General features: G+C 36.2%; 1 protein-coding gene across 4 annotated transcripts in view; it reads right to left on the bottom strand.

Moving 5' to 3' along the window:
* Positions 1-19,106, bottom strand: part of MFN1 (mitofusin 1) — a 37,325-nt gene that overhangs the window by 11,270 nt on the left and 6,949 nt on the right. For 3 of the 4 annotated variants that reach the window (XM_021068494.2, XM_021068493.2, NM_001315732.1), the window contains 6 exon segments: positions 16,702-16,826; positions 13,779-13,887; positions 12,635-12,742; positions 9,606-9,759; positions 9,444-9,511; positions 1,314-1,435 (listed from right to left, as the gene is read on the bottom strand). In XM_021068494.2, coding sequence (XP_020924153.1) covers positions 1,314-1,435; positions 9,444-9,511; positions 9,606-9,759; positions 12,635-12,742; positions 13,779-13,887; positions 16,702-16,826 — 686 coding nt within the window. 4 annotated transcript variants of the gene reach the window in all.

The raw sequence follows: 19,106 nt of genomic DNA, 5'->3' as shown, positions 1-19,106 counted from the left end.
CTCATGGTTCCTAGCTGGATTTGTTAACCACTGAGCCATGATGGGAACTCCAAGAGTCTTGGTTCTAACACTTGTGCTTTATATGCTCTAAATCCTCTTTTATATTCATTACATACTCCAACAAAAGTGTCGAAAATTGGCAATAGATGCAGATATGAGTAGAGTTTTGTTACCAGCAAGACCAAATAAATTTAAAATTCCCAACTTACGTCATCTTGAACTTAATATGAGATGCTTTATAGCTTTCCTTTGATTGGCTTAAGCCCACTAAATGGTCCAAGTGAAGCTGGACATCATCATGTTTGTGTGTTTAATAACATCTTGATGTTTCAAGTGTACCAAGTTTGTGAGAACTACCCTTTTCGACTAATGTTGGTGTGTTCATTTTCAAGTTATAAGATAATAAATGAAATAAAGTACTGCAAAATAGTATGATATATAGGGTAGTAGGTACTCACCAAATACACTTTCTGGCTGACAGGCACTTATCACCTTATTTGTTTACAAGCTGACAAATAAGGCATAAAAGAGTGATTTCAAACTTTCAATAGAAGACTATAGGAAGATGAATGATGGGCTGAATGTAAAAAAGAGGGGCACCTGTTTTGGACTTCAAAAAATTCTGCGTGAAGAAATGGTTCTTCCAGTGCTTTAAAGATATTTTAAAGCCACTGTATATTTTGAAATCACAACTCACACACAAGAATACCAAGATTCAGGGAATGTAAATGATGTGTTCAAGGTTGTAGAAGAAATATTTACAATTTCAAATATTCACTTAAGAACATGCAAGTAGGAGTTCCCACTATGGCACAATGGGATTGGTAGTATCTTGAGAGTACTGAGACACAGGTTCCATCCCTAGCCTGGCACAGGGGGTTAAGGTACTGGTGTTGCTGCAGCTGCATAGCTCACAACTGCAGCTTGGATCTGATCTCTGGCCAAGGAATTCCATATGCAGTAGGGTGGCCAAAAAAGAAAAAAAAAGAAAAAAAAAATTTAAAGGAGTTTCCACGGTGCAATGGGATTGGCAATATCTTGGGAGGCTGTGATGCAAGTTCCATCTCCAGCACCCCCAGACTGGCACAGTAGATTAAAGATCCCTGGCCTGGGAACTCCATATGCTGCAGGGCAGCCAAAAGAGAAAAAAAATAATAATAAATAAATAAAAAATGAAAACATGCAAGTAGGTATCACCTAACAGTGATGTTAGTGTGAAAAGTTATTTAGTAATATAACAATTTTCAATCTCGGTTTAAGGAATTCATATTGACACACACAAAAAAAACATTTTCAATAAAATGAATTCATACCTTTTCTCTGCTGCTGCCACGTTTATTGAATCCATTATGTTTTTCACAGTTTCTAGTATTTGTTTAGCTCTGATAGTGTGCTGTTCAAACTTTGTTTTCACTGCTGACTGCGAGATACACTCCTGCGAGGGGCCCAAGCCATAACACATTACTGTAATTCCATCCCAACACATTCAGGAATTTAAACACAAAAACTTGCTGTTTATAAAGTTAACCAAAACAGACATAAGGATAGAAAATAAATGTATGACAAATACAACTTAAAATTATACAGGTCAAAAAAAAATAAAAGGGGGGACAAGGATTCAAAAGTAAAAAGGCTTTAACAGCAAGTTCATATTTTTGTGTTAATTTTACACAGTAATGTGTAATGGTTCTTTGACTACATTATTTTTAACAGTAAATAAACAGGGTTCTATTATCAATGTTAAAAAAAGGTTTCTTCTTTAGAATTACTCATTATATTTGTTCATCTTTAATCTTTTCCTAGTCTATCTTGACTTTTCTCATATTTACAATTGATAACCTAGTACAATTTTTAATTAAGCCATGAATTACAATTCTACACTGAAAAAATTAGTTGAAATAATTCATATCAAGTTATAAAAAAGGATTTCTATATATTAACGCTTGAACAGCAAAAAACCTAAGTAATATTTTTAATTATTTATAGAAGAATATCTACAGCTATTTCTAAAACAAACCCACTATTGTCACTGGTCTATAGTGTGTGCATACATGTCAGAATGATGTTTCACCTTCAAGCTAACTGTAGCTCATAACTCACTAACAGTTGCACAAATCAATTAGTGTTTCATGACCAATGTATTTTTAAATAGAATACATCAGAATGCATCATCTATGATAATGGATATTTATTTTGTGATTTTTTTTTTCCATGTTCAATTTAGGTGCATACTACTTGCTGTTTAAAACATTTACTATAATTCATCATTACATGCTTCCAAAATTATTACATTAAAATTTTCCTTTCACTTTTATTTCACAGAAAGTGAAATTCTATACTGACATAGCATTTGAAAGCAACTGTAAGTATTTAAAGAGAAATGCTATCTGGTCTTTGAACAATCAAGAAATGCTCATCTGGGTGAGAAAATTAATACCTAAAAGAGATGTTTCATAGGAGCGATATTTATTTTCTACCATAAACTTGTAAAAAACTAGGTGTATAGCCCCAGCTCTCCAATATTTTCATGAATTCATCCTCTTGAACTTGTGTTTAACTAGTACAGATTGTGCTAATTACTTCCTAAAGTAATTACTATCCTTTATCAAAATAAATAGCTTTCAAGCTTTAAAACAGTCACTTAATACTCTAGCACTGTATTTTTATATTAAAATCATTGGCATATTAAATATTCATTCAATGTTTTATTTATAATCTATGCTTAGCCTTCATGTCTCAAGTGATTATTTGTTCACTTCACTAAGATAAAAGAAACTTTTAAATTCTCTCTTTGACTCGTTAGCTTTTCTCTTTGTTTGAGGTATAGAAAACCTAATTCTTTTCTTTAGCTATAGGACACATGAGGGTAATTCACTAGTTAAGAGTTTATAAGCCTAACTCAGAGCCCATTACTTTTTTCCACTGCATGTCTAACTTCTGCTCATTGTAAAACTTTTTAATACATCACTCAATGATCATTAATCCTAAAAAGAACAGTGGTAGGAAATTACATTATTCCTCTTCTGTACATGCCAAAGCATAAACCACTAATAACTACACAATATTACACATGTAAAGTGCAAACCATCTGTTTTTTAATGGTCAAAAACAAAATTTTGATTTTACTTTAAATAACTATCTCATAAATTGCTAAATTAACCTCCACAAAAGCTGTAATAAATAAAAATATTTTTAAAAGAAAAAAACAAGTTAAAAGAAATTCTATGTTCCTCGATGAAGCAGATCTAGATATCAGCAATGAAGACCCCAAATTTGTAGATAACAGCACAGTATTAGAGCTAGACTAGAAAAAAAGAAAAAAATCTCAAAAGTTATTAGAAGAAAACAGGCACTCTTTTTCTAATTAAAAAGTATCTAATATAGATGTCCCACTGATCAAAAAAATATCAAGAGTCAACTGTAAAAGAAATACTCTATTCCAACTAAATATAGGAAATACTAATTTAAATAAAGTTTCTTTACTGAACCATTTCCCAGAGCCCTTCATGCACTAATACACTTATGGATCTCCATGGTGGACGTATACAGCATACAGGAGTTCCCAGACTTACTTTATCAGGAACTCTTAATTTTCCCAAGGAAAGGTTTAAAATACTACATTAGACAATTTAAATTCTATTTTGTCAGAGTATCCTGTAGGTTACTTTAAAACTTGTTAAAGATTTAGAACCAAAATAATATTTACATTTCAATTTAGATCTTCTGATTTTCTAATAACATCTAAAGACAGCTGACAATTAGTCACAGTTATAAATTTCTAAATATCAATATTTATGTGTAATTACAACATAAACTTGTCAAGTCCACCACTTTGATAACAGACCCCAAACACCCAATAACATGCTACTCACCACTCTCAATGTATTATTTTAAAACACTTTAAACTGACAGGAAAAGTGCAAGAAGAACACCAAGACACAATATACCTTTCAAGTAAATATACCAAATGTTAACATTCAGCTTTGTCTGTTTACTTTTACTTCTCTCGCTCCATATAGATATAGGTCTACATATTCATATACTTTTATACACATGTACATTTTTTTCCTGCTGAACAATTTGACAATTCATTGCAACCACTACAACCTTACTATGAAATATATTAGCATGTGTCTCCTAAGAATGAAGACATTTTCCTATACAACCACAAAACAATTATTATATTCAGAACACTTACTACTGGAACAATACTATTAACCTAACACACAGTCCATTTTAAGATTTCACCGTTGTCCCAAGAATGTCCTTTACAACAAATTCATCAACATTTTAGAGAAAAGTTTTATATCTTTTCCTTCATACGATAAAAACTATTAAAAATAATGGCCAAATACCTGGGCAAAAAATTTTAGATTTCTAAACTACCTTCAGAATATACATCTGTCCAAATATAGGCTGAAAACAAGAAAACATATATTAATAGAATTAACTTTGATTTTCTTGTTTGATTTTAATTTCCAAGGCTTATTTAACGTGGTACCCAGAATGTTCATAATATTTAGCTTTTTTTAAACCAAATGAATCTCAAGAAGTCCATGGCAAAAATCAGACTGTTTGATTAAAATGATGAACTTGGGGGAGTTCCCACTGTGGCTCAGGGGAAATAAATCCGACTAGTATCCATGAGGATGCGGGTTTGACCCCTGGCCTTGCTCAGTGGGTTAAGGATCCGGTGTTGCTGTGAGTTGCAGTGTAGGTAGCAGATACAGCTTGGATCCCACCTGGCTGTGGCTGTGGCGTAGGCCAACAGCTGTAGCTCAGATTTGACCCCTGGGGCCTGGGAACTTCCATATGCCACAGGTAAGGCCCTAATAAAGACAAAGGAAAAAAAAAAGATGAACTTGTTACAGTTTTTCCTTTTCCACAGAAATCATTTTATAAGACCACACAAACAACTGAATTCTAAAAACAGAGAAAAGGTGTTTAAAGGCCACAATCCGTAATCACAACGCAAAGAAATCAAGAAAAGTTAAATGGGCCTTTTAGGGCCTTACCCATGGCATGTGGAAGTTCCCAGGCTAGGGGTCGAATTGGAGCTGCTGGCCTGTGCCACAACCACAGCAAGTCGGGATCTGAGCCACATCTGCAATCTACACCAGTTTATGGTAGGGCAGGATCCTTAAACCACTGACCGAGGCCAGGGATCAAACCCACATCCTCATGGATCCTAGTTGGGTTCATTAACCTCTGAGCCATGACGAGAACTCCCATGAATCAAAGAAAAAAATTTTTTTTGGTCTTTTTGCCATTTCTTGGGCAGCTCCCATGGCATATGGAGGTTCCCAGGCTAGGGGGTCTAATCGGAGCTGTAGCCACCAGCCTACGCCGGAGCCATAACAACATGGGATTTGAGCTGCATCTGCAACCTACACCACAGCTCATGGCAACGCCGGATCCTTAACCCACTGAGCAAGGCCAGGGATCGAACCCACAACCTCATGGTTCCTAGGCGGATTGATTAACCACTGAGCCACGACAGGAACTCCCCAAGAATCAAAATTTTTAATAACTCCTGCACTGAAGAGGAAATGCCAAAAAACTATAAAATTTAATGAACAATGAAAACTGGATACTGAAACTCATGGAATATATCCCAAAGCTACACTCACAAATTCATAGCCATAGCCCTAAATTCTTTCCTAAAACCAAAAAGCAAAAAGTGATTCCACTTACACCATGAAAACAGAAGGAAATTTTGTAGAAAGATTAACATAGAATTGAATGAACTGGGAGTTCCCGTTGTGGCTCACGGTAACAAACCTGACCAGACCAGTATCCACCAGGACGTAGGTTCAATCCCTGGCCTTGCTCAGTGGGCTAAGGATCCAGTGTTGCCCTGAGCTGTGGTATAGGTGGCACACACAGCTTGGATCTGGTATTGCTATGGCTATGACTATGGCTGGCATCTACAGCTCCAATTTGACCCCTAGCCAGGGAACTTCCGTATGCCTCAGGTGTGGTCCTAAAAGACCAGAAAAAAGAAAAGAATTTAATGAATAAAAACCAAAAAAATCCTATTTATCAAATGAAAAATTAATCAAGGGCTAGGCCTCGGTCTTTAAAGGATAAAGCAAAGCAGCCAAATCACTGGCAAATCCAATTAAGATTTAATATATATATTTCTTGTATCCTTTACCTGTATCTATGTCTAAATATATACAGACATAAATAGACAAGGGATACAAATATACTTTTAAAAAAACAATTTTATAATAAATTATAAATTCTCAGAAATGCACTAATTTATAAGAAATCATAAGTTACCAAAGCTGATTTTAAAAGTAACAAATTTCAGAAGTTTCCATTGTGGTGCATCAGAAACAAATCCAACTAGGAACCATGAAGTTGGGGGTTCGATCCCCGGCCTTGCTCAGTGGGTTAAGAATCCAGCACTGCCATGAGCTGTGGTGTAGGTTGCAGACTCGGCTCGGATCTGGGCATAGCTGTGGCTGTGGTGTAGGCCAGCGGCTATAGCTCCAACTAGACCCCTTGCCTGCAAACCTCCATATGCCATGGGTGCAGCCCTAAAAAGACAAAAAATAAGAAGAAGAAGAAAAGAAAAGAAAAAATTTCAGCTTTGGAGAGCAAAAGAGTTGCTGGAGTTCCCTGGTGGCTCAGCAGGTTAAGGATTCAAGTGTTGTCACTGCTATGGCTCAGATTTGATCCCTGACCTAGGAACTTCTGCATGCTGTGAACATGGCCAAAAAAAAAAAAAAAAAAAAAAAAAAAAAACAAACCCATGGATGTGGCACAGCCAAAAAACAAAGCAAAACAAAACAAAAAAAATAGGGAGTTCCTGTTGTGGCACGGCAGAAACCAATCCATGGACTAGCATCCATGAGGATGCGGGTTTGATCCTGGTCTTCATCAGCAGCTTGGGGATCCAATGTTGCTGTGAGCTGTGGTGTAGGCTGGCAGCTATAGCTCCAGTTCAGCCCATAGCCTAGGAATCTCAATATGCTGCAGGTGCAACCATAAAAAAAAACAAAAAAAAAAACAAACAAAAAAACCCACCAAAATAAGTAAGTTGTCAATGTAATTACCAAAAAAGCATTTGGCCATCCAGACAAAATTTTTTGCCCATCTCATTATTTCTTTATATAAATTCAAATAATTTTTAGATGATTCTCATTTTATATCTATCAGTTTTAAACAAAAGTTTCAAACTCTAGGAGTTCCCGTCATGGCTCAGTGATTAATGAATCTTACTAGCATCCATGAGGACGAAGGTTCGATCCCTGGCCTTAATCAGTGGGTTAAGGATCGGCATTGCCGTGAGCTGTGGTGTAGGTTGCAGAGTAGCACCAGATCCTACATTGCTGTGGCCATGGTGTAGGCCATCAGTTACAGCTCCAATTTGACCCCTAGCCTGGAAACTTCCATATACTGTGGGTAAGGCCCTAAAAGGCAAAAAGTTTCAATCTCTAAAGGTGGACATTCTCCACAACTGTATAAGCTCTTGCTCAAGAAATTTTTTCTATATATAATTTTAAATTCTCAAATGAACTTTTACAATAAAAACGTGAAATGCCATGTTTCTTCTAAAAACTTAAAAAAAAATTAAAAGTTCCTAAGTCTGCCTGATTACTGCAAGCAATCACTTGGGGAGCTTTAAATATATAACAGATCCCTAGATCCATCATACCCCTACAGGATCAATCTCTGGGATAGGTCAGGAGTCTGCAATTCTCTAAAGTACTTCATGATCAGCTGGGTTTGGGAACCAGTGCTCTACAGCACATCATTTCTTCTTCTCACTCCCACCTCTTCAAGGAGATAATCTAGGAAAGCAAAAGTTGTACCAGGAACCCATATGAAAGAAAACTAAACTGTATGCTTTAGTAGGAGAATGCAATGACAAATATACATACATACATACACAGAAGAGCTCAATTTAAGACCAGGGAAAAAAACAATAGACACTCTCCCCATTACTTTCCTCATGGATGAAATGTAACTGACATCTTACTGAGACAGCTGAGAGTAGGTTTTCTTAAACACTGTCTTGATCTAACTAATGGTCTTTCTTCCTCTTACTAATTTAAAAATAGAGGAAGAGTTCCCGCTATGGTGCAGTGGGTTAAGAGCCCAACTGACTGCAGCTGCTTGGGTCACTGCAGAGGCATGGGTTCGATCCCCAGCCCAGTGCAGAGGGAAAGAGGAGCTGGCATTGTTGCAGCTGCAGCTCGGATTCAATCCCTGGCCTGCAAACTTCCATATGTTGCAGGTGTGGCCATAAAAAATAAATTCAGTAAAAAATAAAAATAGAAGTTTAATTTTAAAAATTCTGAAAAATAAATAAAGAAAGTCTGCCAAGTACATTCAACATTCACGTCCTTACAATGAAGGCAAGTACTACTTATAAAGAAGAATAATTACAGATGAAAGTTTTCTCACTTCTAAAGTATTTGTGTTCATTTGTGGGTAAGGAGATATGCAACCCAATAAGCACAGCCAGATAAAGCTAAATGAGGGTTTAGAAGATTAATATCTAAAGAACTTTTTGGCCAATGGTCAATGTAGGTAAGTTTTAATATCTCTGAATAAAACACCTACACCAAAACATAAGGAGGCATCCTTCCTCCCCAATGCTGCACACACATTAGTTTTTCACAAACCTCAGCAGTTTAGATTCCTAAGTACAGGACCTGTATCATAATTATTTTTGTATTCATTTGTTTGTTCAGGACTTTTGGCATAAAGTATGGAGAAAAGGTGACAATTTAGAAATTTAATTAACTTCTGTCAAATGACATTAACTATGTTCTATCAAAAGAAAAAGGATTTTTACTTTGCTCTATTATCCATTCCAAGAGTAGTTATATTTCTTTAATCTTCCCTATTGAAAATAGAGTAGTTCACCCGCTGCACAACACAATATTAGAAAATAGTATCTCAGAGTTCCCGTTGTGGCTCAGTGGTTAACGAATCCGACTAGGAACCATGAGGTTGCGGGTTCGATCCCTGCCCTTGGTCAGTGGGTTAAGGATCCAGCATTGCCATGAGCTGTGGTGTAGATTGCAGACATGGTTTGGATCCCGTGTTGCTGTGGCTCTGATGTAGGCCGGCGTCTACAGCTCCGATTCGACCCCTGGCCTGGGAACCTCCATATGCCGCAGGAGCAGCTCAAGAAATGGCGAAAAGACAAAAAAAAAAAAAAAAAAAAAAAAAAAAAGTATCTCATTTAAATATAAATATATAAGGAAAAAGAGTAAGAAATTATAATTTCTCTATTCTTACAGAGCATCCATTTTGCAGGGACTTCCTTTCTTCAAATTTTCCTTGTTTCACTTGCTTTGTTAAACTACATTAAATAACACCAAAGGTTATTGCCAAAGATAACAAGTGAAAACAGAAGATTACAATCACTTTCCATCATTTCTAGGATTTTATATTGTTAAATACAGTCACAAAATTCCTACCTCAAAGATTTGTTCAAAATTCTGAAATTCCTGTAATCTTGCCTGAAATCCTTCTGCAAGTGCCCCACCTGTAATATTTAGGTGAAGATTTTAAAACCTCATTTATAGCAAGAGTCCTAGCATGCTATTTTTATAATCTATATTTGTATTTAGAATACATACCACCTTCTGGCATCCCCTGTGCTTTGTGCTTTCTAGCATTAAGAACTTCCTTTGCAGAAACAAAAAAGATACGATTCCGTGCTTCTAAAGGATCCACAACTTTGAGCTCCTCCACTAAGAAATGTAGGCATCTCTCCATGTGTTGTCTGCGTACCTAGAGAAAAACAGGGTATTAAAAGAATTCTAATGATTAAAGAAATATATTTCTTATAATTTTATAATTATAACTGACAGTTACAGGCCTATACTAAATGCCATTTATAGTTATATTGTACTAACAGTTGCCACATACTTAACAAATTCAAAAATTCTAATAAATTAAGTTTGACACCTGCTGACAGGAAATCTTCCTCTTAACCTAATGATTCTGCCTTGAATATTTTGATACTTGCTGACAGGAATCTTCCACTTAATTACTACACAACCATTAAAAATCATATCATACACAAAAATTAGCAGTTAAAAGGCATGGAAAGGTTCCTAAATCTGTATTAAGGGCAAAGGATGTGCATATATATTTATGTAAGTTAACAGGTGACATGCAAACAACACCCACAAAAATGGGTGGCATTTTTCTTTATTATGCTTTTCTTATTTTCCAAATTTTCTAAAATGATGCTATTAATACCTTTAAAATCATGGAATACTATAATTCTTTTACTATAATGAAGTTATTTTTATTTTGATATCAGAACATATATGGCATATTTTTTTTCTAAAAATACTGGGGGAGGGTGGAACTAGACTCTCATACTGAGTGAAGTAAGTCAGAAAGAGAATACAAATACCATATGATATCACATAATATATGGCACAAATGAACCTTTCCACAGAAAGGAAAATCATGGACTTGGAGAACAGACTTGTGGTTGCTGGGGCTGGGGGGGTGGGGGAGGATGGATTGGGAGTCTCGGGTTAATACATGCAGACTATTGCCTTTGGAATGGATTAGCAATGAGATCCTGCTGTGTGGCACTGGGAACTACGTCTAGTCACTTATCGTGGAGCATGATAATGTGAGAATAAAGAATGTATCCATGTATGTGTGACTAGGTCACCATGCTGTAGAGTAGAAAAATAATAATAATGTATTGGGGAAATTTAAAAAAATAATAATAATACTGGGGGCATTTCCATCATGGCTCAGCAGTAATGAACCCAGTTAGTATCCATGAGGACAGGGGTTCAATCCCTGGCCTCACTCAGTGGGTTAAGCAGCCGGCATTGCTGTGAGCTGTGGTGTAGGTTACAGCCGCAGCTTAGATCTGGCGTTGCTGTGCCTGTGGGGGTGGCCGGCAGATGCAGCTCCAATTGGACCTCTAGCCTGGGAACTTCCATATGTCGCAGATACAGCCCTAAAAAGACAAAATAAACAAAGTTGAGGAGAATGCATTAGCTAGAGATTAGAGCTGTAATGTTAGGTTTAAGATTAGCACTTTGGTACTTTTAGTTAGGAACAAGGATCAAAGTTAGTTAGGGTTTAGTATTAGCCTCCAGCATTATGGCTATGATAAGAGATCTCCATGTTAAGACTTAATAAATAGGAATAGATAAGAACAATCTGTGGGTGATATTTCCTAATTCTCTGATAATTAAATGAAACACTCGATTTGAAAAAGTTTGATTACAAAACAAGAATTAATGAAGCTTCAAATTAAGCAAAATTCCAATCTGGGACATGAGGGGAAGAATGAAAACAAATACTGTAACGTGACTAGTGATGGAATAGTGTAAACCACTATTAATATCAGAAAAACTAGTATTAAACAAATTAAATATTACTTGTGGACCAAATGCCAGATTCTCTATTCTTAAAAAGCAAATTTCTAAACCACTATCCTGACTAACACGAAAAACAAAAACTACCAAGTGTTGGAAAGGATATAAATCAAGTGGAACTCTCAATCTGTTAGTGGGAATATAAACTGGTATGAGCACTGCAGAAAACCCTTGGGCTGTACAGCATATCCTTAACCTGTAATCCAGCAATTCTACTCCTAGATATGTACCTATGGATTATTGATTCCTGTGTTAGTGACACTGAGTCAGATAAATCTTTGGTTAGAAGGCAGGAGCTGTTCTGTGTTATAGGATGTTTACCAGCATTGCTAACCCCTACCCAATGAATTCCAGAAGCATTCTCCCCCAGTTGTGGCAATCAAAAATGTCTCCAGACATGGCTATATATTCCCTGGGGGCCAAAATCACCCAGCGCCTCCTATTGAGAACCACTGATACATACTCAACAGAAATATACACACCATTGTTCATGAAAAAGACATATATAAGCAGAGGCACAGCAGCATTATCCACAATAGCTAAAAACAGGAAACTTATCCAAATGCCCACCACTACCATCAGAATGAACAGATCAACTGTTGTTATTCACAGGATGAAATACTGTATTACATCAGTGATAATGTACTTCAACTATACATAACAGTATGAATACATACCACAAAGTAATGTTGAGCAAAAGAAACCTTACACAGAAGCAGATACTATGTGGTTCCATTACATAAAGTTGAACAACCAGAAAAATTAAATCTAGGATATCAGAACATAAGTGGTTATCTTTGGGTTGGAGACCAGAAGCTGAAAGCGGGGATACTGGGGTGCTGCGAATTTATGCTTCTTTTTTTTATTTTTTTCAGCTATTCTACTCACGGTTTGCAAAAATTCCTGGGCCAGGGATCAAACCCACACCACAGCAGTCACCCGAGCTGCTGCAGTGAAAATGCCAGATCCTTAACCCACTGAACCACAAGAAAACTCCCTGTTCTGCTTCCCTGACCTGGATTCTTAGAAGTTTCAAGATCTAAAATGACTGGGTAGTACTTTCATAACACAATTTTCCTTCAAAGTAGCTTAATATTCTGGTCTCTCACATACCCACTTCCGTTTTTCTGTTTGTATTCTTTTCTCAAGTAAGAGAGTAGCTGCTTATGATGTTCTATTCCATGATGGTTACTGTTTTCTCAGATAATAATGTACATGACTATATTCCAAAACTTAAAGAAATAACTTACATCTTCCATATATTCTGGCTCTGATGCAGAGGCATCCCAACGATTATTCAGAATGAAAATATTAGGCTTGGAAAGTCGCTCATTCACCTTGTGAAAAAACTGTTTTTCCTGAAAAATATCAAATGCCCAACAGTGTCTACTTTTAAAAGCTGTTTTTACATTTATACTTGAAACTTCATTTGAATCTAAAGGTTTGAACCATTTAACAATGATTAACAACCACTGATAAAGGATCCCAAAGCACTCTGAGCATTAAACTTTTAAAGGTGACAAAATTAAAATATAAGAAGCAAAACTTAGGATTTTCCTACACCTCCCATGAGTCTTTTTTGAAATTCAATTTAACAAATATTTATCTCTTTCTATAATAAATAGAACATAAAAGATACTACTAGATATGATGGTCCATATTTTGAAAAAGCTACCTCAAATCTTTTTGAAGATTTAGACTAAGTATATGACAATTTAAGACACATGTACAACACATCATAATAAATAATAAAGGTAACGGCCATAAATACTATAATTATCCAGTTGAAATTAAGAAAAGCTCCATAAAGAAGGAGGTGGTGATGAAATGGGGTCTTGAAAGTATTGATAACAAGGCTTTTTGAAGGATGAAAAATTGGGAGGGGGAAGATTTGCCCACAAAGAATAATATAAACAAAGGTACCAAAGTATCAAAGTTTGTTTATCCAACACCTAAATAATGGAGTTACTCTAAACAGATTTAAACATTTACCTATTTTTAAATACCATCAGGTTATAAACAACTGTGAGTGTTGTCACAGCAGCTTGGTTCATGTGACATAGATTGGGCCATATAAACACTAAGAACACAGTCACAAAATAGGTCTTGCTGATAACTCCTAGGTTTTAATGGTGTTTGGCCTTTCCGTGAATGTCAACAACACATATCACACCTTGCAAATATTAGTAGAGTCATCAAACCCTAGAGGGCTACTGAAATCCTAGGAACTACTCTCAAGATCAGAATCAGCCCTTCTAGTCCCACTGGAAAAAAAAACCCCTTCAACTACCCCTGATATCAGACCTTCTTCCATGATTTTGATTTCCTTCACTTTTCAGAATTGACAGACATCATTTCCTTTCTATCAAACAAAATAATATGATTAGATCTTACCGTGTTCATCAGTGTTGATTCAGAGTTTGCGACCAAAACGAAGACATCAGCATCTAAACAAAATTTATCAATCCAGCTATCCAGCTCTGTAGTGACATCTGTACCTGGACTAATGGGAATAAAGTAAAAATTGTATTTTTTAAAACTTTTATGAATTATTTGAAGTCTAAAAGAAAGGATTTCTACTAGTTATCAGTATGAAGCCCAGGAAATTTATTTTCTCACCTATAAGAGAGCAGCTATGGAAAGTTGAGAATCTGTGCTTTATAGATGCCTTTCTATTCTGCTAACAATTCCCAGAGCCTATTCACCTGACAACTTGACAAGTGCTAAAAAGTTTACTAAGCTAAAAATAGCAAACTTCGTGATTTTTGACAAAACAGGTAATATGGTCAATATTCATGCTTTGAAAGGCTGAAATAAGCACTGAGAAAAAAACCAACCAACCAAAGTGGGCTAATATACAATCAAAAAGTGAAGATACAAGAGTTCCTGTTGTGGCTTAGTGATTAACAAATCCCACTAGTATCCATGAGGACTCGGGTTCGATCCTTCAGGGGGTTAAGGATCTGGCACTGCCATAAGCTGTGGTGTAGGTCGCAGAGGTGGCTCGGATCTGGCGTTGCTATGGCTGTGGCATAGGCGAGCAGCTGCAGCTCCGATTCGACCCCTAGCCTAGGAACCTCCATATGCCTCAGGTGCAGCCCTAAAAAATCAAAAACCAAAAAAAAAGAATAAATAAATAAATAAATAAATAATAAAGGTACAAGCAGCTATTTCTGTTACAGCTCAGAGGAAATTAAGTGCTTATTAACATAACCAGTAGTTTTTTTTTTAAAAAAAGCCTCTGCTAGGAGTTCCCTTGTGGCACAGCAGGTTAAGGTTCCAGTGTTGTCCCTGCAGCAGCTTGAGTGGCTGCTTGGTATGGGCCCTAGCCTGGGAACAGCCAGGGGGAAAAAAAAAAAACTTCTGCTAAAAAATAAATTTAATATAAAATCTATAGTATAAAAAGTATAGTCCAACTGTCTATACATTGGCTTAATGTATCTGTCCTGTGATAAATTGGCAAGATAACAGAATGGATATAATCTAGCCATGAAATAAAGAAAAATTAGTTAATATTATATTTAAACCAAGTATTTTTATTGCCCAAGCTCCTTCTCTGTCATCCAAATTATTTTTACTGATTACTTGAAACACTCTTTCAATCAAAACAGAAGACCCTCATCAAAAAAAATAATAATAATTTCCATAGAACATTGGTTTTTTTTTTTTTTTGGGTCTTTTTGCCTTTTCTAGGGCCACTTCCTGCAGCATATGGAGATTTCCAGGCTAGGGGTCTAATTGGAGCTGTAGCCACCGGCCTATGCCAGAGCCACAGCAACTCGGGATCTGAGCCGCACCTGTAACCTACACCACAGCTCACAGCAATGCCAGATCCTTAACCCACTGAGCGAGGCCAGGGATCAAACCTGCAACCTCATGGTTCCTAGTGGGATTCGTTAACCACTGTGCCACGACGGGAACTCCCAGAACATTGATACTTTAACTGAAAAAAACAAAAGAGCACATCACAATTTTGACAAATCAGTTAAAGAAGTTTCCTTGTAGTGCAGCAGGTTAAGGATCGGCATTGTCATTGCAGTAGCAAAGGTACAACCCATGGCCCATGGAAACTTCCACATGCTGGGATTGTGGGCAGAAAAATAAAATAAAATGAAAAATCTTTTCGCTACTTTTTTTGGTTAAGGACACTGTTCAACAGATAGGCATTATCATTTTTATTAAGCACCAGTGTAGTAGGATTTTTTTTTTTTTTTTTTTTTTTGGTGTACTTGCAGCATGCACAAGTTCCCAGGTCAGGGATTAAACCCATGCCACAAGCCGTGACAACAATGGGCCACCATAAACTCCAGTAGGATGATTTTTAATAAATGTAGTAAATGCAGGTTAATCAGAAGATCTAGAAATAAATTACAAAAATATTCGACTAGTCCTTGAACAACGAAAAGCTGTATGAAATGTCCAGTAGTTATTTTAGGCAACTTGAATTACTACTGATTAAAAATAACACTTTTTTGGAGTTCCCGTCGTGGCTCAGTGGTTAATGAATCTGACTAGGAGCCTTGTTGCAGGTTCGATCCCTGGCCTTGCTCAGTGGGTTAAGGATCTGGCGTTGTCATGGACTGTGGTGTAGGTTGCAGACAAGGCTTGGATCCTGCGTTGCTGTGGCTGTGGTGTAGGCTGGCAGCTACAGATCTGATCAGACCCATAGCCTGGGAACCTCCATATGCCGTGGGTGCGGCCGTAGAAAATATATATATATAAAAAAAAAAAAAAAAAGAAAAAAAAGGGACCAAAAAAATAATAACACTTTTTTTTTTTTTTTTTTTGGTCTTTTTAGAGCCACACTCAGGGCACATCGAAGTTCCCAGGGTATCGGGTCGAATGAGAGCTATAGCTGCCAGCCTACACCACAGCTCACAGCAACCCCAGATTCTTAATCCACTGACTAAGCAGGGCCAGGGATCAAACCCCTGTCCTCATGGATGCTAGTTTATTACCACTGGGCCACAACAGGAACTCCCAAAAATAACACCTATTTAGTTATCTATCTAGATTATCTACAATTAGACAATCTCTAAGGCCTAACCAATTACCCAAACTACAAAGTCAATCTAGGGAAATAAAACAACAAACAAATGGCTATTCTTGAAATTTCCTGTAACAGAATTAGACTGATACACTGGCAATCTTATATAGCCATTAAAAAACAAACAAAAAAAATACCTTATCTGTTCTGTAACAATCTATCAAAGAAGAACAAAGCAGAAACTGAAGTCTTTATATACTACAGGCTGAAATTAAGCAACATTTATTTTAAATAAAACTTTAGGAGAAAACAGTTCATATGCAATTTTACCTGTCCACTAAAACCAGGTCATCTCTCAAGAGGGCACATTTTGCCTTTGGCCAAAACACATGTACAAGACAGCCAGCTTTCAAGTCTTTGTCCATGTGAAGGGCATGGGCCAGTTGATTAACTGTCTAAAGTGGGAGGAAAAGAAAAAACAAAACTCTACTTATAACAAAGTGCAATAACAATTTAAAATACTACGACTTGGTACATTTATTTTTGCAAAAGATGTAGAAAAAGCAGAAGTTTAAATAACTTGAGATAAAAACCATCTGAGCAATCTTGAGAAACCTCAGGTTTAAAATTACCATGAAAAAAAAACAAAACAAAAAACTACCCTTGAAACAGTTTACTCATACCATTCTGTAAAAATAATCTGAGCTGGAAATATTCTAAATGCCCAACAAATGCTCTGGCAATGGAATCCCATGCAACCCCTGAAATTTATACTGTAAGCATGAAAAGAAGTTCATAATATATTGAGGAAAAAAGCAAATCAGAAACTAGCATATATAACATAAAACCTTTTTGTTTTAAAAACAGAGAAATACCAATTTAGCTCTATACTAAAGAATTTCCACTGCTTTTGGAAGTGTGAGGTCTGGAGTTTTCTTTTCGTTTCTTTTTGCCTAATTATACTTTCCGACTCTTCTAAAATGAGTTTACTGTTTAGTAATAAGGGGGAAAAATAAAGAAACATCACCAGGTAGTTATTTATTCACATAAGCCTATGCCTTTTCTTTCCATTTAAATTCCCTAGAATAGGGAAATAGAAAATTTCTATTTCTCAAGATGATTTCTGATATACATTAGTTTATTACCTTTCATGTATGTATTAAACATACAATTAAGCACAACAGGCTTAAGACAAAGTTAGTAATCAAGGAAAGGACAGCAACACATATACCTCCATGGTTCTTTTGTGATTTGTATGAAATTTTAGGTAGGGGTCTTTTTGCTTGCTTTCATAAACTTTTTCAAAGAATTATAAACTTGTATTAAAATCCTGATGCCTTACAAAATTAATAAAAGCATCTATCTGACAAAGCTGTGGTGAGGTTTCAGTTATCAGAAGTATTTAGAATAGAGCCTGGTACATACCAAGTGTGCAATACTTGGTATTATTGTTGCATTCTAGCTATTATTGTTGCATTTATTTTACTAAGTGAACTATTACAGTCCAAGACTCAAAGTATATTGATACCTTAAAGCAGGTCACTTTCTAAGGTAAAGAAACTTAAATTCTGGAGCAGGGAGAAGAGTAAAAGAGATGAAGAAAGAGGACTGCAAGAACAGCTCACTGATCGGGAAAAATTAGATAACTACCTTAAAATGTTATAGCACACTTGACCTTGAGGATCTTAAGTCACAGGCAGTTTGAATTCTGACTTGGTAAAATTCTTGATTAAAAAATAAGATATTCCTTCATTTGTATGGATATAAAAGTTAGAAATATATTTTCATAAAAATCATCTCATTTATTGCTCATAGCTAATCTAAAGGCTATTACACAGATTGAGTTACCTGCTCTGATCAAACAGCAAACCCACAGGACTAGATCTATGAATTCACCTACAGTTTAGACAAAAATAAAATGACATGGAACTTCACACACTGAACTTTTGCATTTGTGGGAGAGATCTTAAGACTTAAGAGAAAGTGACTACAGTGAGACACAGGGCCTTTACCAAGTGATTTCATTCCAGAGTAAACATCTTGCATCCTAATTGCTTTCTCTTTTCTTCTGGCTGAAAAAAACCTAGGGCCACTTAACTCCTTAAGAAACTTATTATGGGAGTTACCACTATGGCTCAGCGGTAACGAACCCAACTAGTATCCATGAGGATGTGGGTTCGATCCCTGGCCTCGCTCAGTGGGTTAAGGATCTGGCATTGCTGTGAGCTGTGGTGTAGGTTGCAGCTGTGGCTTGGATCTGGCATTGTTGTGGCTGTGGGGCAAGCAGGCAGCTTCAGTTCCAATTTGACCCCTAGCCTGGGAACTTCCATATGCCACAAGTGCAGCCCTAAAAAAAAAAAAAAGAAACTCATTATGAAAAGTAGGGATAAGAAATCACCACTGGCCTTTATCTGATAAAGCTACAGCATTTTCTCATGAATATGCTTACCAAATATTCTAAAGGCAAAAACCACTTCTAAAGGCGCAGACGTGTCAAAAACAGATTCCAGAGACCATTTTTTAAACAAAGTTTTCCTTAGAAAGACAAGATTTGAAACTAAATAGCAACAATACACTTTAATAATGTTCTTTTCACTAAGTGAAAATAGTATAAACTTTTTTTTTAACTTTTTTTGTTTGTTTTTTTGTTTTGTTTTTGTTTGTTTGTTTTGTCTTTTTGCTATTTCTTGGGCCACTCCCGCGGCATATGGAGGTTCCCAGGCTAGGGGTTGAAT

This window comes from Sus scrofa, chromosome 13 (assembly GCF_054392235.1).
Source record: "Sus scrofa isolate SSC_HxYL_T2T_F1_AM1 chromosome 13, Sscrofa_HxYL_maternal_Yorkshire_Landrace_v2.0, whole genome shotgun sequence".
Classification (NCBI taxonomy): domain Eukaryota; kingdom Metazoa; phylum Chordata; class Mammalia; order Artiodactyla; family Suidae; genus Sus; species Sus scrofa.
The sequence above is the reverse complement of the archived record's forward strand: the minus strand, read 5'-3'. Positions and strand labels throughout refer to the sequence as shown.